Source organism: Schistocerca piceifrons, chromosome 5, assembly GCF_021461385.2.
Source record: "Schistocerca piceifrons isolate TAMUIC-IGC-003096 chromosome 5, iqSchPice1.1, whole genome shotgun sequence".
Taxonomy (NCBI): Eukaryota; Metazoa; Arthropoda; class Insecta; order Orthoptera; family Acrididae; genus Schistocerca; species Schistocerca piceifrons.
The window spans coordinates 311,338,786-311,363,897 of NC_060142.1; the positions used below are offsets into that span (position 1 = coordinate 311,338,786).

The following is a 25,112-nucleotide window of genomic DNA, read 5'->3' on the forward strand; positions in this document are numbered from 1 at the left end:
CACTTTTACTGTACCATTATAACTGAGTCCTCGCCTTATTATGTAAACTATTTCCTTTTCGGCTACCATACTCGGTTTTCACTAAACATATGATTTGCAACTATGTTTCAAGTACAGTATTACTTCCTAGACATAGGTACTGGTTGATGTGTCGGCAGATGGGCCAACACCTTGTAGATCGAGGTGGCTGAAAATGCACGCTAGACTAACGCAGACGGGCGTGAAGTACTGGAACAGGCTACGTAATTAAGGCTATGAAGAAAAGTACGTAGCTGGATTAATACTTATCTTTAATCAATCATTGTGGTACATCGCTCTTGACTATACACAGGAGACTTTAATTACAATCACTGTAAGGCTAATGGCGCCTTGCTAGTTCGTAGCCATTAACTTAGCTGAAGGCTATTCTGTCTCTTGGCTAATGAGAGAGAAAGGCTTGTACATCTAGTCGCTAGCTAGGTCTTCCGTACAACTGGGGCGAGTGCTTGTTCGTATCACGAGACCTGCCTTGTGGTGGCGCTAGGTCTGCGATCACACAGTGGCGACACGCGGGTCCAACATGTACTAAATGGACCGCGGCCGATTTAATCTACCACCTAGCAAGTGTGGTGTCTGGCGGTGACACCACACTGGTAAGTCTCGATTTCTGGCAACATTGACTAAGTCGTGAATTACCTCTTACATGACCAGTACGATCGCCCCGCGTAATTCCCTATTCCTGAAAAGGAATAGAGTGGGAGCAAGTGTGCGTTTCATGAGCATGTAGGACATTACGCCAGTTGCCACGATAGCTGATCTCATCGCGCTGATCAACGATGGGGGTTTCGACATGAAACAGAATATTCGAAAGTTCGACTGAGCTGCGCTATAATTGCTGTGAAGACATGAAGAACGCAATGATACTCAGGGCACAAGTGAAATATCTAAAACATGTATAGTAATCCAGTTACAGGCAAAGATAGTTTATACGTACATTTTCCTTGGTCCCCTCCCGTAATCCTCATGAGAGCTCTCAGCGACACCAGGTCAACTCTGCCACACTATCCTTTATTAAAGGTTATCGGCTTCAGTGGTTTAATCTTCTGTATTCAGACATTTTAATGCAACTGTCAGGGAGACACGACACGAATAGGTAACCTTATCCCTGTTATAGGATTCAATTGTTTACACCCGTCTTCATTCTCAGAATCTTGCAAATTTTTGTGAACGTTACTTACAAACGACGAGCTAACAAGTATGTGTTCCGTTGCAGAACAGTGTAGGTGCAACAACACATACCTGATGACATAACCAGGATGTCGGTGGTTTCTATGAACTTCTGGCACGAATGTGCGAGTACGCCCTATAAAATGGACACATCGTATTTCCTCGCGCATCCTTGTAGAATCCGAGATTCTGCTCTACCTGTAATGCCTCGGCCATCGTAAGTTCAACTCTAAAGTAACATTTCTCCTTTTTTTTGGGACGAGACAAACTGTAACCCTTATTTGCTCTTCCTAGTGTGTTTCTGTGTTTGGAATATTGTAATCCCTGCATACTTAGGGACTACGGATCTTGTGGTAACGTTGATGTTGGCTCAGATACCGAACACCCTGACAGACAAATTAAAAGCAACACCCTTTAGTCCGGGAGTACAGTATGCTGTGTTACAGAGTATAGGAGTAACTGTCGCATATGAGGCTGCTGAGTATCACAAACAGGAGCAAAGTAATACGGAACAAGGAGCTGATCACTACATTTGAGAGAAGTTTTAGCACACTAAATAGAAGATGAAACGCTTGACAATTATTGTTTCTTGTAAATTTTTAAAGTTACGCTGTTAGAACTCAGCTTCCTATTCAAAACATTCTATTATAATTGTGTGAAAGGAGAAGGGTAGAACTCGTGTGGTACTGATTAGGCTGCTGTACAGCTTAAGAAACATCATTTTGAGACCAGACCTCTGTAACGAAGTCCAGTCGCCTAAGAACATTTATAAACATAGATATTTTTCGATAAATAAAAGAGTCTATGGTGATAGATCTACGCGTATTTCGTCGACTTTCTCTAATATTTATGAAGAAGAAAAACAATATTAAATTTTAGAGCTGCTGCTTAAATATCTTTCCTTCTGTTGGTTACGTTTCCTCACAGTCCGCGTCACTATCTTTGGACAAGATACTACATTTGCATGAAGTCTGTCAAGATATAAATCCAATAGGAAGTTGACTAATATCATTGTCTAGATGTTTATAGTGCAAATATACAGCGTTGGTAGTGGTTTCGGTAGCGGCAGTCGCGTTCATACTCAGTTTCGGAATTTGCTGTCATTGTTAATATTGGTAACTGGCATGTTTGCAGTGATTATGAATATTTTGTGTTCTTGCTGTTTGCACTAAATACATTTAGCGAATTCATTCAGACGTGTGAGCTGATACTGCAGAATTATGCCCGTTAATTATAACCCTTCACGTTTCCGCAAACACTAGCAGCCACACACACACAAAACACACGCAACACGAACACACATACACACACACACAGTCACACAAACGCATGCATGTCACAAAATCACAACGTAGATACAGACACAGAGTAAAGAATAGGATCGCCTCATTACAAAGTTTCATTAACTACGTGCTTTCTCTTTTAGCCTTGCCAGCGTCCGTGAAGCGACGTGTACGACATCTGTTGGCCGATGCTGCTACTAATTTGTGTCTCCACCTGCCTCCCCTCACCGATCAGAGATGGCGAGAAAACCTATACTGTGCTAGCGCATTTATCTATTGCTCAGTAGTTGTGGTTGTATGTAGTAGACAGTCCAGCTGCAGCGATGTATGTTGTTTTGTTTCACCGCCACCATCACGGTACACAGAAGCATGCATGTAGAGCTGAAATCCCTTCCAGTACTCGCTATGTAATGCCTTGTGAATCACACCGTGAACACACACACACAGTTACTGTACCCTCCACAGCAACCGTTTCCTTTTTTGTTCTTATTTTGTGCTCGATGACGCAACCCAACCCTCGTTTTAGACTTATAGCTCCTTGTTTGTGCTTCCTTTTTGTGTTTGTCACTGGTAGAAGAAGCGCAGTGTTTGTGAATGTCGGTGTGCTGGCTGTTGGAGCGGCAGGTGGAATCTAATCACTGTTTTATCTGTTCCAGGCGTAACCATTCTCCTTTCCCTTACGGTGTTCCATAACCTGGTAGCCGAGACGCTACCCCAGGTGTCCGATGCTATGCCTGTGTTAGGTATTGCCTACCTGGGACCAATGACTTATTTTAGTGTTGTTGCCTGCATCAAACAAGCCAGCCAACACCCTTCTTTGCCTTTTCGGTGTTATTACGTATGGACAAAGCTGCCTTCACAACGTCCTTAACGTTTCAGGGTTTATGAGCTGTGAGAGTAAAAATGAGTTTTTTTAAAAGCATTTGGCTTTGCGAGAACGAAGACGTCAGACGACAGTTTAAGATTTTACAAAGTGTTACAATGTTGTGAGAGCAGCCGCTGAACTTTATTTGGCTTTTGTCAAATATTCAGCAAGAATCCACATTTAAACGCTTCTACCTTGTTTGTCAAATATGTAAACCCATTTTTGCATGTGAAACTAAACGGTCTGTGTGTTTCTATTCTATAAATTCTTTGCATTTGTACTTTGCCCTTAACTATGTTCCTAAAACTGTTTTCTTAAACATGAGTATTAACGATGAAATTAACAGCTAAAGACTTCGGCAGCAGGGGTTGATCTTTCTAGCCTCCACGAATGTACTGTTGTTAGTAAAGGGTAAAGCGCATTTTACGAAAATATGATTTAACTGCGAAATCTACACAGACATTTGTGATGTCGGTTAGGTTGAAAGCAACTTTAATAAAGCGTAGAAGCTGATATACAGTTTCATCCACCCATTCAAAACGCTCTCAAAATATGAATCAACAGTTCGGGAATCTATCATTTCTTTAATAAATCTGGGCCTGATGCTCAGTTACAGGATACTGTGAAAGCAACTTTGTCGTACATAATGTTATCCACAGATGCTCTTGTATACTGTTTCAGTAGAATGTTTGTGCGTATAAATGCCTGAAATCCTGAAGTTAATACTGAAACGAATGTAAGGCAATCCAGGAGTCGCTAGTATTAAACATTGAAATACTGTGAAATGTATACCATATATAACAAATATGTCTTTTCTTAAAGGTAGCCGCTTTTTCCATCAGGAATTGGAGTTCTGTGGCAAAGGGACACGTAATTTAGGAAATACAAAGAATAATTCTCAGCTTTGTTGAAAAGAAACGTCGATATTTGAACAACTTTTTTTTCGTTCCAGGGGTCACAATCCTCCTCTCTCTCTCTGTCTTTTCTCTCATGATCGCTGACGCTTTACCGCAGACGTCAGAAGCTATCCCCTTACTAGGTCAGCCCCTACTGCTCTTGGAATGAGACAAACTGTAACCCTTATTTGCTCTTCCTAGTGTGTTTCTGTGGTTGGAAGTATTGTAATCCCTGCTTACGTGGCGACTACGGATCTTGTGGTAACGTTGATATGTTGGGTCAAGTATACCGAACACCCTGATTGAAAAATTAAAACCAATTTGAATAATACCTAATTACCGAGGGACCTTCGCGATACAGAGCTATCTGGGAAGGTATTTATCATTGTTCTCTCACATCCGTCATTACAGAAGTAAATATAACTACTAGAGTTGTGACTGGCTGGTGAATGATAGTAGTCACATGCTGATAACTGTTGGTAACAATGTGTATGTCCTTCAGGGTTCAGTGTGTCCACAGGAATTGTTAGATGAATAAATATATACCGTGCTACACTGAAGACCGAGCGTAAGTTCAACCAGAACATATACTGGTGACCAAGACACTGGTGCCACTAACTTACAAGCGTAAGGCGTTAATGAACATAGCCAGTGTTAACTACGCTTCAAAACTAATGTAGCTGTAGTGTCCTCCGTCACTCCAACCGAAAACGGTCGCGCACTAATTATGTCAACAAATACCAGCGTATCATTGTTGAGTAATAAAGACTGCTCTGTTACTTTACTTCTGTTAGAGATATGTTCCCTGAGTTTTTAATGAAATACGAAAGACTGCTCTGTCGATTTACTTCTGTTAGAGATATGTTCCATGAGTTTTTAATGAAATACGAAAGCTATAGCTAAAATACAACACTATGATTCTAAAGCATTATTTCGATCGGTTAGCGCCATTCACTCGCATGAGTTCGGGCTACCGGCTCCACAAGGTCTGTACGTCACTAGAATACAGCTGATCCTGCACTGCCGAATGATAGTTGTGTACTATGTGGCTGCTATGCCTATGCATGACCCTAGTCCCTAAAGTGATAACAATTCTTTTCCATATTCATATATATGTTTTACCTCTGTATGATTGTACCAGCTCCTTTTTGCTTAAATGGAATGTTGTGTTTAATATGTTTATTAAAGCACAAACTCTTACCCCGCTCCTGACCGGGCCCTTAAAAAACTGTCATTTACAGCCTGCAACAAAATTAAACTACAAAAAGATAAATTCAAACGCTTACCTGTATCCTGATTGTACAATCAGTTAACTAATTCTAATTATAATGTGTTTAATAGACGAATTGTTTTACAGATTGAAGGAGTTGGCGAATTTGAGCTACTTTGGTTACAGCTGCCATTTCAACTGTGTGTCCTTATTCTTTCCTGACCTTCCTGCTTCCCGCTTGGCCTCAAACAAAAAAAAAAAAAAAAAAAAAACAAAAAAAAACTAAATTATCAAGAGATAACGAAGCACAGTAACCGCATGAAAAAGACAAAAAAATGACGAACCCCTCTGCCTCCAAGTAACAAACGGATATATTATAAACTAAACTAAATGATTAACTTTAAGTAAGAAAACTTAAATATTAACTGGCTTAAATGTGGCATGACTAGAGTAAAACGCAAGACGCGGCGGCTCCTCTGGACGCGCCACAAGTAAAACAAGGTAAATCAAGCTGAGCATAAATATCTCTATCATTTCATATTAAATCGCTCGTAGTTAAATTTATCTTTTTAAACTAACTTCTTCAAGAATCGTTTATTTAAAATTTTCAGTTATTCACCCATTTCTCTGCGAAGGAGGCGTGGTATCAGTTGGTTACTGGGTGTCAAATGTGAGCTCACTCTAACACACTAAAACAAAGAAATATTTACCATCTTTTTTTATTTCCTCAAATTTTTTTCTGTGAGGTAACTTTCACTGCTTACCACGCCTTTGCGAGGAAATTGGAGTCTTTCGGGAGATTCGTCGCAATTTATCCGGATCTGTTTAAAGTGCTTGAGCATGTGAACTTAAACCAGGACTCCAAGCTCTTCTTTCTCACTGTTTTTGGTATACGTACAAAATGAATGTTGCTAGTACAGCTGTACGTTGTGTACACGCCGCTGGAGACCACACATGTACACGTACACCTTTACTAGAACGAAATCAAGACTTTTGTACGACATACATCCCAATAAAGTGCACCAATCTCATGGTATAACATTCAGTTCACTTTATCTATTTATTGACGTCTTACTGTATACTTACGTATTATCTATCCATGCATGGCTTTACGTATATGGTGAAATAAGCTGTAATAAACCGGAGGCTCTGGAAGCCTTCCATTATCGTTCAATAAAATTTTTCTATTAATGCGACTTTGTTAGATAATTTCTGAAAGTAAAATGCACGTTATTCGAATAAAACATTTGAGAGAAGTGTGTAGGCATGACGTAAATGTACTGTCTTCTCCGAGTATATTTAAACTGCAGTCCTTAGTCTCTCAGTAGTTTGGCTTTTAAACTAGTGTCTAATTAAACAGACAAACCTTGACATTCTACTATTATTTGGAGTCAAGAAATACCAGAACGTATAATAACAGGAATTCCCATTTTACAGGTACATATTTCAACTGTATCATGTTCATGGTGGCGTCTTCCGTAGTTTCCACGATACTCATTTTAAACTATCACCATAGGAATGCGGACACACATGAAATGTCGCCGTGGGTAAGTTTTTCTGCGCAAAGACTTAAGGCACAGTATTTTGTGTAGGAAATATGTAATGTGATAGCTCTAAGTTGTATTTTTTAAATATGATTTCAAACAACAATTCACAAATTTATCTCATATATGTAAAAGAATAAGATTTTTGATGTCGTTGTTAATGTGTGTTGTACACTTTCTCACGACAGCCAACTACCAACGTAGTGTTCTCGGATGTTGAAAAGTGAGAGATTGTTTTTCATAGATGAGAATAGTGTTAAAGATCCTCTAAAGCTTGAATTCTAACTTTTGTATGACTCAACTTGTGAATATGTAGCGAAAACTTAATATCAATAGTTATTAACGTGTTAAAACGTAGTTATCTCTTTCACATGTCCTTTGCATGTATATATAAAACATTTGTTTCACATCTGGTGACGAAAGTAGTACATTAAAGTGTTTCCCACAAAAAATAGGAAAATATCTCTTTAGTACGACAATGAAAAATTCTTTGGTGAAATATGAGGAATGAGTAATAAATCAGAAGGAGAGCGCTCATTGTATTGATGACATGAGGCACTGAGCAATAAGTAAATCCACAAACACGAATTGAACGTAGCATCTAAGCTTCTACTACAGAACTACATATATTACTGGAACTGCAATCAGTTATATATATATATATATATATATATATATATATATATATATATATATATATATATATAGGGTGAGTCACCTAACGTCGCCGCTGGATATATTTCGTAAACCACATAAAATACTGACGAATCGATTCCACAGACCGAACGTGAGGAGAGGGGCTAGTGTAATTGGTTAATACAAACCATAAAAAAATGCACGGAAGTATGTTTTTTAACACAAACCTATGTTTTTTTTAAATGAAACCCCGTTAGTTTTGTTAGCACATCTGAACATATAAACAAATACGTAATCAGTGCCGTTTGTTGCATTGTAAAATGTTAATTACATCCGGAGATATTGTAACCTAAAGTTGACGCTTGAGTACCACTCCTCCGCTGTTACATCGTGTGTATCGGAGAGCACCGAATTACGTAGGAATCCAAAGGGAACGGTGATGGACCTTAGGTACACAAGAGACTGGAACAGCACATTACGTCCACATGCTAACACCTTTTTATTGGTCTTTTTCACAGACGCACATGTACATTACCATGAGGGGTGAGGTACACGTACACACGTGGTTTCCGTTTTCAATTACGGAGTGGAATAGAGTGTGTCCCGGAATGTCAGTCCAATAGATGTTCAATGTGGTGGCCATCATTTGCTGCACACAATTGCAGTCTTTTGCGTAATGAATGTCGTACACGCCGCAGTACATCTGGTGTAATGTCGCCGCAGGCTGCCACAATACGTTGTTTCATATCCTCTGGGGTTGTAGGCACATCACGGTACACATTCTCCTTTAACGTACCCCACAGAAAGAAGTACAGAGGTGTAAGATCAGGAGAACGGGCTGGCCAATTTATGCGTCCTCCACGTCCTATGAAACGCCCGTCCAACGTGTACCTCACCCCTCATGGTAATGTACATGTGCGTCAGTGAAAAAGACCAATAAAAAGGTGTTAGCATGTGGACGTAATGTGCTGTTCCAGTCTCTTCTGTACCTAAGGTCCATCACCGTTCCCTTTGGATCCCTACGTAATTCGGTGCTCTCCGATACACACGATCTAACAGCGGAGGAGTGGGACTCAAGCGTCAACTTTAGGTTACAATATCTCCGGATGTAATTAACATTTTACAATGCAACAAACGGCACTGATTACGTATTAGTTTATATATTCAGATGTGCTAACAAAACTAACGGGGTTCCATTTAAAAAAACGTAGGTTTGTGTTAAAAAACATACTTCCGTGCATTTTTTTTTGGTTTGTATTAACCAATTACACTAGCCCCTCTCCTCACGTCCGGTCTGTGGGATCGATTCGTCAGTATTTTATGTGGTTTACGAAATATATCCAGCGGTAACGTTAGGTGACTCACCCTGTATATATATATATATATATATATATAGGAGCTATACATATTACTGGAACTGCAGTCTCTCTCTCTCTGAGCCTGGCTCGCTCATGAGGTAAAATAAGTGCTACATCTTACGCAACTCATCCTGTATAGACAATGAAATTTTCATTCTGCAGCGGAGTGGGCGCTGAAATGAAACTTCCTGGCAGATTAAAACGGCATGCCGGAGCAAGACTCGAACTCGGAACCTCTGTCTTTCGCGGGCAAGTTCTCTACCGCATAAGCTATCCAAAAACGACTAACGACGCGTCCTCACAGCTTAACTTCCGCCAGTGCCTCGTCTCCTGCCTTCCAGGCTTCTGTAAGCTCTCCTGCGACACATGTAAGACTGGCAAAGACTGGCAAGGTTCCTGAGTTCGATATATATATATATATATATATATATATATATATATATATATATATATATATATATGTGTGTGTGTGCGTGTGTGTATGTGTGTGTGTGTGTGTGTGTGTGTGTGTGTGTGTGTGTGTGTGCTGAAATGAAACTGTCTGGCCGATTGAAACTGCATGGTGGACCGAGACTAGAAATCAGGACCCTTGACAGTCTTACAAGTGTTGCAGGAGAGCTTCTGTGAAGTCTGAATGGTAGGAGACGAGGCACTGGCGGAAGTTAAGCTGTGAAGATGCGTAGTGAGTCTTTTTCGAATAGCTCAGGTGTTAGAGCACTTGCCCGCGAAAGGCAGAGATCCCGCGTTCGAACCTCTCTCCGGCATGTGGTTTTAATTTGCCAGGAAGTTTCATTTCAGCACCCACTCCGCTGTAAAGTGAAAATTTCATTTTCTATACAGGGTGATTCGCTTAAGATATAGCACTTATTTTATTTCGTGAACGAGCCAGGTACAATATACCGAAACAAAGTTACCGGAGAATGATGGTACGAAGAACGGCAGTTAATTCTGTTCTACGTTTGCTCTTTTTATCAACAGCGATATTGAGGCAGCTATAGATTTTTTTAAATGGAACATTATACTTTTTACCAGCATTTGAAAGCTCTGGAAATGACCAGTAGAATGATATAATTTCTGTTAATGTTGGTCCTGAAACTTTTCGCAAAAATATCCTAGAAATGTGCTAAAATTGAGAGCAAGGCGGCCGCTATCACCTTTTACTGTTCGAACATCGCAAAGTGGGCTCTCTTGGAGCAGTCTGTTCAATTAAACATGAGCATGTACACACATTTAAAATAATTTTCCTAAGCTTCTTCTGGTGCTTTAGAAGTTAGTGTATAGTTCCACTTACAAAAAATCGTAATTGACCGAATGTCCACGTCATGTAGAGGGCCGAAAAGAAATACATTTTACAAAGATTGACGTAATGTCTTTGGGAAAAATGCGCCATCACTTCTTGAAACACATTTGTTATTGTTCGTCTTGATTGGATAGATTTTTTAAAACAAGATTTTAAATATATTTATAAATTTAAGTGTTATTTATATTTTAAATACATTTTTAATAGTATTTTAAGAAATTAATGCAATCACGATCGACAACAAGAAATCTGTTTTAAATAAACTCTGTGCTTATTGCATAAGCCAAACTTCTTCCTGCATATAAAGAGAGAGGCCCTACTTCGCACTGTTAAAACTGAAATAGCCGATTCTGACCCAGTTAGCATTCAGTTTTAACATATTTCTAGAACACTTCCGTAAAAAGTGTCACTGCCATCAGCAACAAGCACCATATCACTATACTAGTCTTTTAAAGGGCCTGCGAAAGGCGTTAATAAAAAGTATCTCGTTCCAGTTAAGAATACAATACTTGCTTCAGTACCTCGTTTGCTGTAACAGTTAAAAGTATTAACTATGAAAAAAATTGTGTGGCCCTCTGCATAGTGTCAATGTTGGAAATCTAGTTTAGATAATTTGAAACATTCGCGAAATAAGAGTTGGGTTACGAAAGCATGTGCGTATGTGTGTGTGTGTGTGTGTGTGTGTGTGTGTGTGTGTGTGTGTATGGCGTACGTGCGCGAGCACTCATTGGGTAGAGGAGTTCGAACGTTGAAATACAATGTTCATGTTCTTATTTATAAGCTTGTACACTGTTGAAACACTTCAGCCATGATATGAGTGGTTGTCTATTTTCAGTTCACATTATGTACTTATTGGATCATTTAAGATTTTAGTAATTTATAACGTTCAGGTCGTTGTTTACGTCAGACTAGACAGTCGTTTTTGCAATATAGTCATCCATATTTTCACATAATAGCTAATGGCAATGCTTAAGAGCATATTATCGATTTACGTTACAATCAGTCTGGTACAGTAACAAACCTTACGCTGCAATAAGAGTATGGGAGAACAGAAAGGTGAAAGACGAAAGAAAAGTGTAAAAGAAAGATATGAGTTACAACCTGTCTAAAGTTCAAGCAACGAACAATGTGGAATTTTATCGAATAATGTAAAGTGGCGGAATGAGATACGAAGAGTATTTGTTATAGTAGTTAAGCCAGTAATTCGGAGGTGAAAGTGGAAAAATATTTATATTTTGCTAGTATTTAGAAAAACAACCTCTTTTCTGTAATCTACTAAAAATTTACTATATACCATTTACTCACGTAATTATCTGTACCACTATACTTTTAATTAAGAGTATTTTAGGGTAGATGATATCTTATCAGATACAGGAATATAAAGAAATGAATTTCAAACGTATTTGTTACCATATTTGTTTTGAATGACACAGAGAACAAAGAATTCGAAATAAATGCGTAGTTCTTCTCCAACCGTCTCTTGTGGACAGCTTATAGAATATGAACATTAATACATCGTAATGAGGTCTAGCGTGCTGCGTATTTTAGAATCCGCTCGGTCCAAGGCGTTTTGTCACGATCCGTGGGGCTCCCTCCGCCGGGGTTCGAGTCCACCCTCGGGCATGGATGTGTGTTTTATCCTTAGCGTAAGTTAGTTTAAGTTAGATTAAGTAGTGCGTAAGCTTAGGGACCGATGACCTCAGCAATGTGGTTCCATAAGACCTTACAACAAATTTCCAAATTTCCAAATTTTAGATCTGTATTGGGTTCACTTCAAAGCAGATAATATTCGTAGAGCGATTCCTTCTTTGTGACAGTAGAGACAGAGTTCACATCAACCGTTATAGACCTATCTGAGGGCGCTAATTATAATGATTACAGTGGTTTTATGATATTCTTCCGCAATGCCCCATGCCTAATTTACGGGCAATATGAAGTGGCAGTAAAATCGTCTACCAATTCTGCCAAATACTATTGATCGATAGGCCTGACACACAGCAACAGCCATGGTAGGCACTCAGTAACTGTCACAACAATAAAAAAAGAAAAGCTCTTGCATTTATTGTGCGTGTAATCGTAAGTAATCAGACACACGCAGATTCAAGACTCGCGCAATCATGGTTAAATTGCATAAAATTATACTGATGTATGTCATTAATTTATGTGGGTTACTACCGTCTTTTGCGACTGTGTTAAAAATCTTATTAAGACCAAACACGTTTCACTCTAAAGCACCTTCAGTGCTCACTGTAACAATATGCCTTTTCTAATAATTTTGTTTGCTAGGATCATGCACAGTTGTCGTGCCTGAATTTACTACTATAAACAGTATTACATTAGTATCGTTACTCAAGGTTTTATTATTTCTTGCGTCATTCTTGAAGTTTTTTGCACATACTGTCAATAACACTAAAGTGTGTAGTGAAAATCCACTGCCATCTCGCCATTTCGCGTGCTATGTTTTAATATTGTGGGCTGCATTCGCCTTTTGTTTTATGTTGGTGGTAGTAAACGTTGAACGGCTGGTGGCATATTTCCATGCTCTTTCATGTTCTTTATACCTAATATAAAATATTCTGCTGGTCTGCCCTAAGTATAGAGTATCACAACAGTTACATTGGAGTTGATAAATACCAGATTTTTTATGGGTCTCAGTGTCATGTTAGTTATTTGGACATTTTTGTAGTGCGTTATTTCTTTGGTGCGCTGTTTTATTCCTTGTTTCTTTAGGACGTTCCCTGTTCCGCGTGTTTCCATATGTGCATGTGTACCTCTTTCCTGAGGCGTTTCTGTGTTGTGTCGTTGTTGTGGAGTGCTTTTGTTGTTGGTGTCTGCGCGTGTTTGTGGTGGGTGTTGTGTGTTTGTGGATTTGTGTGGTGTCTTTTTTTTTTTTTTTTTTGCTCCTATGATTTTCTGGATTTTTGAATTCAATTTTTAACTTGAAGTTCTTGCTATTGCTTATTTTCGCTATCGGAATTATTATATCCAACACCTTATTACAGCTGTGTTGTCATAGTGGCACTCTGTTTAGTCTCTGGAAATTATATCTGAGAGCTGTTTGTTTTTGGGATTCATGTAGTATTGTATCTGTTGTGGTGTTTTTCCTGTAAAAGCTGAATGAGTGTTGGTTTTGTCTTGCATATATCTGGGAAGATTACTTGACCTGCTCTTACTTTCTCGAAAGGGCACTTCACGTTTTTTTGTATTGTGTTAATGTCTCTGTGTAGTTGTTCCGTCCCATTTACTGATTTGTCTAACATTATAGTATATACTATTTTCCTGATATTATTTTCTGGAGTGTTCTTTCTTCTGTTCTGTCCATGAAGATATTTCCTAACTTTCCTGAAATGGGGATCCCACTCATAACCTTTCTTATTGTAAGAAGAATGCTTTATTGTATTCAAAGAAATTTTGGTCGGTAAAGAGATGTAGGAGTGTACTTATCTCTGTTTTTTAACTTTTGTAACTGGGTCTAAGTATTTAGGTCGTGTTCTACTATCCTGATTGTTTTTCTGACTGGAATTGAGAGTACACGTTGTCTATCTCAAATGAGACAATATAACTGTTTCTGAAATATATAAGCCTTTCCGCTACGGTCGCAGGTTCAAATCCTGCCTCGGGCGTGGATGTGTGTGATGTCCTTAGGTTAGTTAGGTTTAAGTAGCTGTAAGTTCTAGGGGACTGATGACCTCAGATGTTAAGTCCCATAGTGATCAGAGTCATTTGAACCGTATAAAAGCCTTTCATGTTGTTTATTAGATCTTGTGTGCTTTTCACCCTTACGTCGTTTTGTTTTTTATGCTGTTGTGTGAGTACCTCTAACATATATCGGGTGAGGATGTATGCATGAGGGTGCTTTTCTATAATGTACCGTCAGTACCACACGAGCATTTACTTTGTGAATTTTGGCTAGATCTGGAGTTTTGAAGCATTAGGTTACATACATCTCATATGAGCTTTTGTTCTGTCATCAAGTGTGTGTTCATTTGATGTAGAAAACATGTGCTCCACAACCCCAGTCAAAGGAACAATCAGTTAGCAAAGGAACTTATAAAAGAAACAAGCACATTCCTGCATTTCATTTCTGACCAAAACTACTTTTAATTCAATAACGAATTGTATTTGCAAGAAGAAGGATTGCCCGTTGGAGATAAGCATATTCCCACCGCTCGTTACCGACCAAAACTACTTTTAATTCAATAAAGTATTCTTCTTACAAGAAGAGGTTTGCCAGTGGGATCCCACATTTCACGACAGCTATGAATTCATCATTACAGAAGAGGGAATGTTTCAGAAATTAGTACCAGGAAAATACAATATACTATAGTTATGGAGGTTCATCGACGACATCCCCATCTTGGTAGATGAATCAGAATATGGGATAGAACAACTATCTACAAACATAAACACAAAAACATAAAGTTTGCTTTAGATAAAGAACAAGCAGGCTCAAAAAGCTTCCTAGACGTAGCCACCACAAAGAATAACCAACAATTACTCAGCATTTACAGGAAAAATACTACAGACGCATCATCTAACCACCCTCAGTCCCAAAAACAAGCAGCTCTCAGGTGTACGCACCTCAGACTGTACCACTTGACAAACACAGCCATAACAAAGAGCTAGACGTAATAAATCGGATAGCAAAAAATAACGGTTACCAAGAATCTCAGATTACAAAATTGAACAGGAAAAATCCAGAAAAACGTAAAAGAAACACCAGCACCACACAACACAGAAACTCAGCAGACAAGCTGGGGCACACTCAGATACATAAACAGACTGACACACGACATTAGGAAATCCACAAGAAATAAGGAGTAAAAATACAGGGCTATTACAAATCATTGAAGCGATTTCATAAATTCACTGTAGCTCCATTCATTGACATATGGTCACGACACACTACAGATACGTAGAAAAACTCATAAAGTTTTGTTCGGCTGAAGCCGCACTTCAGGTTTCTGCCGCCAGAGCGCTCGAGAGCGCAGTGAGACAAAATGGCGTCAGGAGCCGAGAAAGCGTATGTCGTGCTGGAAATGCACTCACATCAGTCAGTCATAACAATGCAACGACACTTCAGGACGAAGTTCAACAAAGATCCACCAACTGCTAACTCCATTCGGCGATGGTATGCGCAGTTTAAAGCTTCTGGATGCCTCTGTAAGGGGAAATCAACGGGTCGGCCTGCAGTGAGCGAAGAAACGGTTGAACGCGTGCGGGCAAGTTTCACGCCTAGCCCGCGGAAGTCGACGAATAAAGCAAGCAGGGAGCTAAACGTACCACAGCCGACGGTTTGGAAAATCTTACGGAAAATGCTAAAGCAGAAGCCTTACCGTTTACAATTGCTGCAAGCCCTGACACCCGATGACAAAGTCAAACGCTTTGAATTTTCGGCGCGGTTGCAACAGCTCATGGAAGAGGATGCGTTCAGTGCGAAACTTGTTTTCAGTGATGAAGCAACATTTTTTCTTAATGGTGAAGTGAACAGACACAATGTGCGAATCTGGGCGGTAGAGAATCCTCACGCATTCGTGCAGCAAATTCGCAATTCACCAAAAGTTAACGTGTTTTGTGCAATCTCACGGTTTAAAGTTTACGGCCCCTTTTTTCTTCTGCGAAAAAAACGTTACAGGACACGTGTATCTGGACATGCTGGAAAATTGGCTCATGCCACAACTGGAGACCGGCAGCGCCGACTTTATCTTTCAACAGGATGGTGCTCCACCGCACTTCCACCATGATGTTCGGCATTTCTTAAACAGGAGATTGGAAAACCGATGGATCGGTCGTGGTGGAGATCATGATCAGCAATTCATGTCATGGCCTCCACGCTCTTCCGACTTAACCCCATGCGATTTTTTTCTGTGGGGTTATGTGAAAGATTCAGTGTTTAAACCTCCTCTACCAAGAAACGTGCCAGAACTGCGAGCTCGCATCAACGATGCTTTCGAACTCATTGATGGGGACATGCTGCGCCGAGTGTGGGAGGAACTGGATTATCGGCTTGATGTCTGCTGAATCACTAAAGGGGCACATATCGAACATTTGTGAATGCCTAAATAAACTTTTTGAGTTTTTGTATGGGTGTGCAAAGCATTGTGAAAATATCTCAAATAATAAAGTTATTGTAGAGCTGTGAAATCGCTTCAATCATTTGTAATAACCGTGTAGAATACCAAAGCATTAACTCAATATAGAAGAGTCTGAAGAGGGACGATGGCCCAGATGTATACAAATATTTTGGCATTTACCAACTTCAGTGTAACAGTTGTGATGTTACATACTTAGAGCAGACCGACAGAACATTTGAAATAATGTACAAAGAACATGCTAGAACATGGAAATGTCGCAGAAGCCGTCAAATTTTTGCAGAACATCAACGACACGAAAATAATCACACTACCACAATAGAAACACACATGAAAGTAGTCAGATTCAAGAAAAAATATCTCCTACCCTATAAAACAACTTCCAAATTCAAAGAGCAGTATTACACTCTAAGGCACAAACAACGACACACACGAAGATGTTACCCTAATAGCACGAAAATCGGTAGATGTAACGATTTTTTCAAGAGAAAGAGCTTCACGAATTGAGCAAGTGAATAACGCACTTATGCAAGCAGGAATTCGGGCTGGAAGTGAATAATATAGTTGACGGATGTACCACTGTGACCTATCGTGCCAATTTGTGTTCAATTGGCGCATATCGTGCGAAATTCTATCCAAATGCTACGTTAAATAGTCAGAATGCCGATCCGCTTTTAGGGCCCTACCCATAATGCTCCAAACGTCCTCAATTGCGGAGAGATCCGGTAGCCATGCTGGCGTAGGTAGGCTTTCACAAGGACGAATACAAAAAGATAATCCCGCTGTGTGCGTGCAGGCATAATCTTGCTGAAATGTATACCTAGAATGGCTTTCCATGAAGAGCGACAAAACGGGGCGCAGAATAACGTCGATGTGCGACTGTGCTGAAAGGGTGCCTCAGATGGCACCCCAAGGGGACCCTGTAGTGAAAAGAAATGGCATCCCAGACAATCACTCCTCGTTATTGGGCTGTATGGCGGGCGACAGTCATGATGGTCTCCTACTGCTGTCCAGTGTGTCTCCAGGATACTTATTTGCTGGCCATCAGGGCACAGTTCGGAGCGGAACTCTTCACTTATGACCAATTCTACTCCAGTCAATGAGATTCCAGGAAGAAGATGTGTCTTAAGACACCCCAGACAGCGGTTGGATAGCAGCCTGACTATCACCCACCATAAGAGCTGACATCCAAGAGTGATGTTCGGCTGTGACATTTCTTTTAATAATATGAGTCCTTTGAGTGCCATCCACGGCACCCTTATAACTCAGCGGAACTTCGACAATGTTCTGTGCTTCGTTTTGTTGAACGCATGATAAGCCTTCCTGTGCTTACATTTCAGCTAGATAATGCCCGAGAGCATATGGCGAGAGTTTCTATTGCTTGTCTCCTTGATTGCCAAACCCTACCTTGGCCATTAAGGTCGCCGGATCTCTCCCCAACTGAGAATGTTTGGAGTATTATGGGGAAGGGCCCCCAACTACTTTGCGATTTTGACGATCTAACGCGTCAGTTGGACAAAATTTGTCACGACTTCCCTCAGGAGGACTCTATCAATCTGTGCCAAGCTGAATATTGCTTGCATAAGGGCCAGAGGTGGACAAAAGCTTAGCCGACTTGTTCAGTGGGTGAAGCGCTTTTTCCTGAATAAATAATCCAATCTCATGAAACTATACTGATTTGTTTCTCTGTAAATGTACATCACAGCTACCGATAACCGTCCCATTCGAATAATTACTTCGTAATAAGTCCTTTTTTTCGTCTTAGGTTGTAGAAAGGAAATACATAATAAGAAAAGACCGACACATTAAATGACCAAACAAACAGTAGCAACCAAACGTTATTTAAGCTAATAAAATACACGGTAAATAAATAAACACCCGCTAGATATCACACAGATAGTATCACATAAACTAGGCGTAAACCAATCCTAGATCATCCATCACTGAACCATAGTAAAGCAATAATTACACACGCAGAAGTTCAACAAAAACAAACTCTCTCTCTCTTTCTCTCTCTCTCTCTCTCTCTCTCTCTCTCTCTCTTTCTCTATCTCTCTCTCTCATACACACACACACACACACACACACACACACACAAGCAAGGATGCGTCATGCCCTTAAAATAATTATATATATTCGCAGGCGTGCGCACACACACACACACACGCGCGCGCGCGCGCGCGCGCGCACGCAGCAATAGCAAACGCTCCCGATATGGCCAAGACAAACCAAAACAGCGACGCAACCCGCAATACCAAAACGAAGCACACGAAATGAGGAGATGGCTGTGAACCTTTACAACTCGCAGCCAGGCGTGGTAGCCGTGACGTCAGAGGCGCCTTGCCATGTTTTGCGCTATTCCCCCCGTCGGAGGTTCGAGTCCTATATCGGCGGGCATGGGTGTGTCCTTAACGTAAGTTTGTTTAAGTTAGATTAAGTAGTGCGTAAGCCTACGGACCGATGACCTCTGCAGTTTGGTCCCATGGGACCTTACCACAAATTTCCAAATCACTAACGTGAATACATTTGGTGTTAGTGAAAGTGCTGCGTGCGACCACAGAACGTGAACGTGAGCGAAGTTAGAAACAAAAAAATTGTGCGTAACGCACAGATTTAATACTTTTATAGTAGTAAGAGAAAGCATGAGAACTGTTGGTGATCCTAGCAAACAAAATAGTAAAAAAAAAAATCGTGTTTTTACAGTGACCACTGAAGATGCCTTACAATTGAGCGAAATGCGTTTAGTATTAATAAGCCTTTTATTCCAGTCAAGAAAGTGCTATATAATTTGTATAACTGCGAAGAAAGGAGGCCATAAAACAAAGAAAACAACATATGTATGTTATGAACTGAAGCCAGTACATTTTATGGGATAATATAGTCGTTTATGTCAGAAGGACTCAAAACCTTGTGATTCTTCCATGGAGACCTTTAGTCTATGTGAGAAGTCTACATATAATGTGAGATTTTTAATTTACAGTCTATTTCGTGTGGGAGACTACATTATAACAAGCCACATGCATCTGGCACAACAACATCTTGTCCTAAGCCTGCTTTCTATCTTTTGCTTATTTTAAAAATCGTTGTTCTGTTCGATTTATGGGTGTGGGATAGTGTTGCCGCTAAGAGTACGTACGGAATAAAATAACGAACTCCACGTAAACTTGGATCAAGTTTATGACGAAACAAACTGTTTTAAGATATATCTAAAAATAAAACTACATCTTTAACCGTGGATCCTCTAAGTCTGTGCTAGGTGGTACATTTTTTGTACTGTAGACTAAGATTCCCTCTCTTACTACTTACAGTCAGTGTATGGGAATAATTATTTCTTATGCTCCTCTTTGTTAACTGGTGGTAGTCGAAATTTTATCTTCATAATCTGTAGTCAATGAATACGCAGAGAACAGAGGAATATTCATACTTTCTGCAGGTTATTAGTATTTTCCAAATACGTTTTTGCGCGATAAATAATGTTTTTCTTCGAGCATCTGGCAGATAAGGTTTTTCAACGTTTCCCACCTTTCTCTTTCTAGACAAAAAAAAGCTGGCAACAATATTCGAACTGTCCTCTTCATACGCTCGATATCATCTGCCAAGGGTCCTGATATACAGCCACCACGCGACTATTATGCTAGTATAGGTCGTCTTAGTGCTTTATTAACATTTTCTCTTGCAGTATTCTTGTGTTGGTCTTTTCGGTTTTTAATACGTTGTAACTTTCGCAAACAGACTACAGTACCAGTCAATCGTAGTCACTACCTGTTTCATCTAACACTTAGTTTATGAGGTACCTCCACTTCGTTTAGTTACATATTTGTACTAGAAATCTCTTGTATGAGATACCTGAATCTAGTTGTGAGTCAGTAATCGTCTGGTCAAGGATAATGCTTATTTACGGTTAGTGAACTACCGAACTACCGAAGGAGATAATTGCTTGTCTGTGCGAAAGGCTAATATTTTTTCACGATCTAACGGTACATTTCTACATTTTTTTAATCGGCTAACACTTCTTCATAGACAACAGTGTTATGTGTAGATGGTCTGAGACTGCAACTATTACTTTCAGCAGTATTACTAATATGTAACATAAACTATGGGCCTGTTACACTTATCTACGGTAGACCAGATATCAATTCTGTGTCCGTGCGTGGACATTTAAATAGTCTGCTAGACACAGAGTTAAGTTCTTCCGCATTTTTAAATAGGTAGGGTTGATCTGTACACTTTTACAGTGTCTGCAAACAGTTGTCTTCTCAAACAGAGCATTTAACTTGCAATTTCTGTCAGACTCATAGACCTTTCCGAGGTTTAGTGATTTCAACTGATAGCTTTATCAAAGATATTTTCTTGAATACGGCAGTTGATTTTTGGCAACGTCCATTGGGTTTTCTTTGTCGAGGAACATTGAGTTGCTATTCACTTTGCTGTTATCTGTTTGAATCCCTGTTCTGTTGAGTGTGGGGAATAATTTTCGTGGCACTGACAGCGCAAACATATGACCACAATATGTATAGATCTAAAAGAGGCCCATTCTTAACATTTTTCTACAGTAGCTTTTTGAAGGCATTCCGTAATGTTCTTCGTTAGCCAAGAGCGTTTCACTTGAGTTCTGTCTGTCTTCAGAGTTGGGCTTTGACGTATACCCATTGTGTGCTTTCTTAAACGATTTATGATAATTTATATAACAAAGTGTGCCTCTATGGGTTTTAATTTTTCTCTTCAGAACATATTCTCCAGAACCTTATCCGTCATACATTTGTAACTGAGAGACAGTTCATTTATTTATTTATTTACTGTTCGAAATGAATAATTCTATATTTGTCAGAGATTTGTAATCACTTTCTCCTAAATCATTTTACGAGCATGCAGATATTTCTTCCTATTTTTGTAGTGCTTCGTACCTGTCGGATCATTGTGGTTACATCTATTTAATGATTCCTGATTCTAGTATGTATGTGCAAATCCTTAAAGAGGCCAAACCTGTTTGTAGTCAACAAGCCTTATGTACATGCTTGATGTATAGGAATGCAAATCATCTGCTCCATCTACTTAACAGAGAAATCTAATATAGTAACTTTCCATCACCTATGAAATTTTCTCAGCGATTGTGAATTGATCAGAATCCCCTAACTATTATAGGAGAGGTACTTAGTAGTGAATAAAGGTTTTCTCAGGCATTCGGAGCTGTTTCTTACGTGAGTATAATGGATAGTAGAAGAAGCCAACTGGAACAGTTATCATTTCGATAGTTGTTCTTACCCATATCATGTATGCTGGCTTCATACCACAGCTATGTTAAATAATCTTGTTTTGGTAAACAATCAAGTGCCACCCTTTTTTTTGTGAGTAGTCATGTTTGATTTGAAAATCTTTCTGTTACCAGTTTCTACATTTAACCAAAACAAAGTGATTGGTGAGTTACAGACTTTTCCAAAACTGCTACAAATTGTTAACTTTTAAAAAAATTGTTTAACAATCTTCATCCACAAAATTATTCTTCGTTCTAAAGAGTATCGTGTTATAAAGTAATGAAGCCACATTTTGGCCACTTTTGTTTGTGTCCCACTTCAGGGTTTGCAATATTGAGTGTTTTAGGCCACTTACATGCGATGTGGACCAAAACGCTGGTTCATTGTCTAAAGCTTGAATTGTAATACGACCAGAAGAATTTGATCGAAAGTAATTGAGGCTGCAATAGCCCACGAGTTTGCTCCTACAGCTTATCGACAACATCTTAGTATTGTGATCTCTTGAGAACATTTCCTTAGGTATGATGTGATTGTGGTGTCACTGCCAGACACCACACTTGCTAGGTGGTAGCCTTTAAATCGGCCGCGGTCCGTTAGTATACGTCGGACCCGCGTGTCGCCACTATCAGTGATTGCAGACCGAGCGCCGCCACACGGCAGGTCTAGAGAGACTTCCTAGCACTCGCCCCAGTTGTACAACCGACTTTGCTAGCGATGGTTCACTGACAAAATACGCTCTCATTTGCCGAGACGATAGTTTAGCATAGCCTTCAGCTAGGTCATTTGCTACGACCTAGCAAGGCGCCATTATCAGTTACTATTGATATTGTGAATCATGTACCGTCAAGACCAACGTTCTTCATTAACGGATTAAAGTTAAGTATTCCACCAGCTACGTCCGTTTTTCTAAATTCTAATTTCCTTGTCCTGTTCCAGACCTCACGCCAGCCTGCGTGAGCTAAAACGCGTGCCTTTCGGCCTCCTCTAGTAACCCAGTGTTGGCTCTCCTGCCAACCAAAACAGTGATGATCGTGAACGCACCTGCAGTAACACTTATCCTGGTGGTGTGACTAGTAGCCTACAATAAAAGAAACTTCGCGTGCTTTCCATACACAGACAACTAAAATGGTGCTCCTCAGCAGTTAAATACATCTTTCAAACATTTAAAGTACCCTGCAGCTTGCAACCCGATGGCATAATTCTAGAAATCCACAATGTAAGTCATCACATGAATACCGAAGTTTCTATCTTATGCCTTTCAAATGAATTAAAATCGAAGGTCCTTAATCAATTCGAGGAAAAATTTTACAAATTATGGTCTGTGTCGAAACACCATAAGCAAATTACTGTTGTGTCCGCACTTTCCGACACTGTACCAAATAACACTGGTTCAAATCTTTCCTGGCTATTTTATCATTGAGATGGTCGCTTTTTGTTTCACTAATCAAAGTTTCTTAAAACGTAATAGAATTCGTATGACAAATCACCATTGCCATTTGACCTTTTGAAAGATCAAGACCTGTTCTTTTGTTTTAACATTTATGTCAATGTATTTGCACATTTAATTATAATAAATAGTGCGGAAACGAAAATGAATCAATTCCTGAAGGGATTGTTGTGCAAAGTAGGATAACTAAAATACATAAAATTCTTTGGACTCTTTTGATTTACATGAATACTTCAGTTACCAGACCTGTATTTCGTAGTAATATTATCCACGAGGAAAGAATAAAATTTAGGCAGTTTGCCAGCATGTTTACACAAACTAAAAGTACAATCTTGTCTCACCAGTTTTTCGCAGATCTCATTATGAATCCCACTGAGGGACTCGTTTACTGATTTGCTGTCGACTGTCTACAAATGTCTTCCCATTTTCAAATCATTTCGTTTACAACGCCGATTATCGAAATCTATTGTAACATGTTTGGCTTTTCTCGTCATATTCACTTACATAGCTCCATTACACAACCAAATTTGTATCTTTTGTATGTGATAAATTTCCCGAAATGGTCACATCCAGTGTCTGATTGGGTATATAGCTTACAAATAAAGCTTTTGTAAGTAAGAGACCTTTTATAATCATTGATTAGGCGAATCTGTAGGGCAGATTCCTTTCTTTGTTGCCTTATGCATGCACAACTTACTTTTCCTAATTACCGTAAATTTTATCAGAACTGTTATTTGCGACACAGCATAAATCAGGAATGCACTCTTGGCGTATTCCCAGAATTTATTCCATGGAAACGTTGGTATTTTGCTGATATTTCTATGTGTGTCAGTCACAGAAATTTTGATAAAATTTAATTTATCATTCTCTGTGAGTAATGGTTATCAGTTAGGACTACAGTTGTTTGCAATTTATTCAGTTTCACTTTATGTGTCACTATCATCTTTCAAATGTAACTGTAACCAGAAACATATGATTACCAACGATTCACAGAAAATGGAGATTAATGTCTTTTATTCTTGTTTCTTGTATAAATGCATTAGCTGAGAACCCAATGTTGCCATTGTATGCATTTATTCCACCTTCTGTCAGCCTTCTCCTTCTTCCTTTTCTGCTCAGCTCCTCACCTTCCTCTATCTGTTCATCTGCTCTTCCCGTCTCTGTCCATTTGCTACTTTTCCCTCTGTCCATCTCTTCCTCCCCCTCCAAGTCCATCTTCTCCTCCTTGTCTCCTTGTCCCCACTCTCTCTGTTCAATTTCTCCTCCCCCCATCACTGTCTATCTCGGTCTTTGCCTTTCTCTGTCCATCTTCTTCTCTACCTTCTCTCTGCCCATCTCCTCCCCTTTTCTTGTCCATTTCCTCCTCACTTCTCACTGTCCATCTCCTTCTGCACCTTCTCTCTGTCCATCTCCTCCTCCCCTTGTCTCTGTTCATCTCCTCCTCCTTCCTTCCTCCCTCTCCATCCATCAACTCCTCCCCCTCTAGGTCAGTCTCCTCCCCCTATTATTGTCCTCCTCCTATACCCATTAATTGTGCATCTCCTCTTCCTCTCTATCCACCCCTCTCTCTCTTTCTGTCCATCTCCTCTTCGCTACATCACCATCCATGTTCTCCTCTTCCATTTCTCTGTCCATCTTCTTCTCTCCCCTTTATCTGTTTCATCTCTTCGTCCTCCCTTTCCATTTCATCTTCCTCCTCTCTCTGTCCATCTTCTCCTCCACCCCCTCTGTGCACACCCCTTCCTCCCCTGTCTCTGTCCTTCTCTTTTCTCTCCCCATCCATTTGCTTCTCATCCTCTTTTCAACCCCCCCCCCCCCCATATCTCCTTCCCACTCCCTTTAAGCTAATCTTCTCCTTCCCATCTCTTCCTTCCCCATCTGTATGTATATCCTCTTCTCTTCCTCTCTCTGTCCATCTACCTCCCTCTGTACTTATGCCGCCCTCATTCCATTCTCTATCCATTTCCTCCTAGCCCCTCTCTCTAGCCATCTTCTCTTCCCATGTCTCCATCCCTCTCCTCCT

General features: G+C 39.8%; 1 protein-coding gene across 1 annotated transcript in view; it reads left to right on the forward strand.

Annotated features, from left to right (window-relative positions):
- LOC124798964 (neuronal acetylcholine receptor subunit alpha-7-like) overlaps window positions 1-25,112 on the forward strand; it is a 347,863-nt gene that overhangs the window by 124,035 nt on the left and 198,716 nt on the right. The window contains exon 10 of the mRNA XM_047262499.1: window positions 6,898-7,007. Coding sequence (XP_047118455.1) covers window positions 6,898-7,007 — 110 coding nt within the window. The remainder of the gene's footprint in view (window positions 1-6,897; window positions 7,008-25,112) is intronic.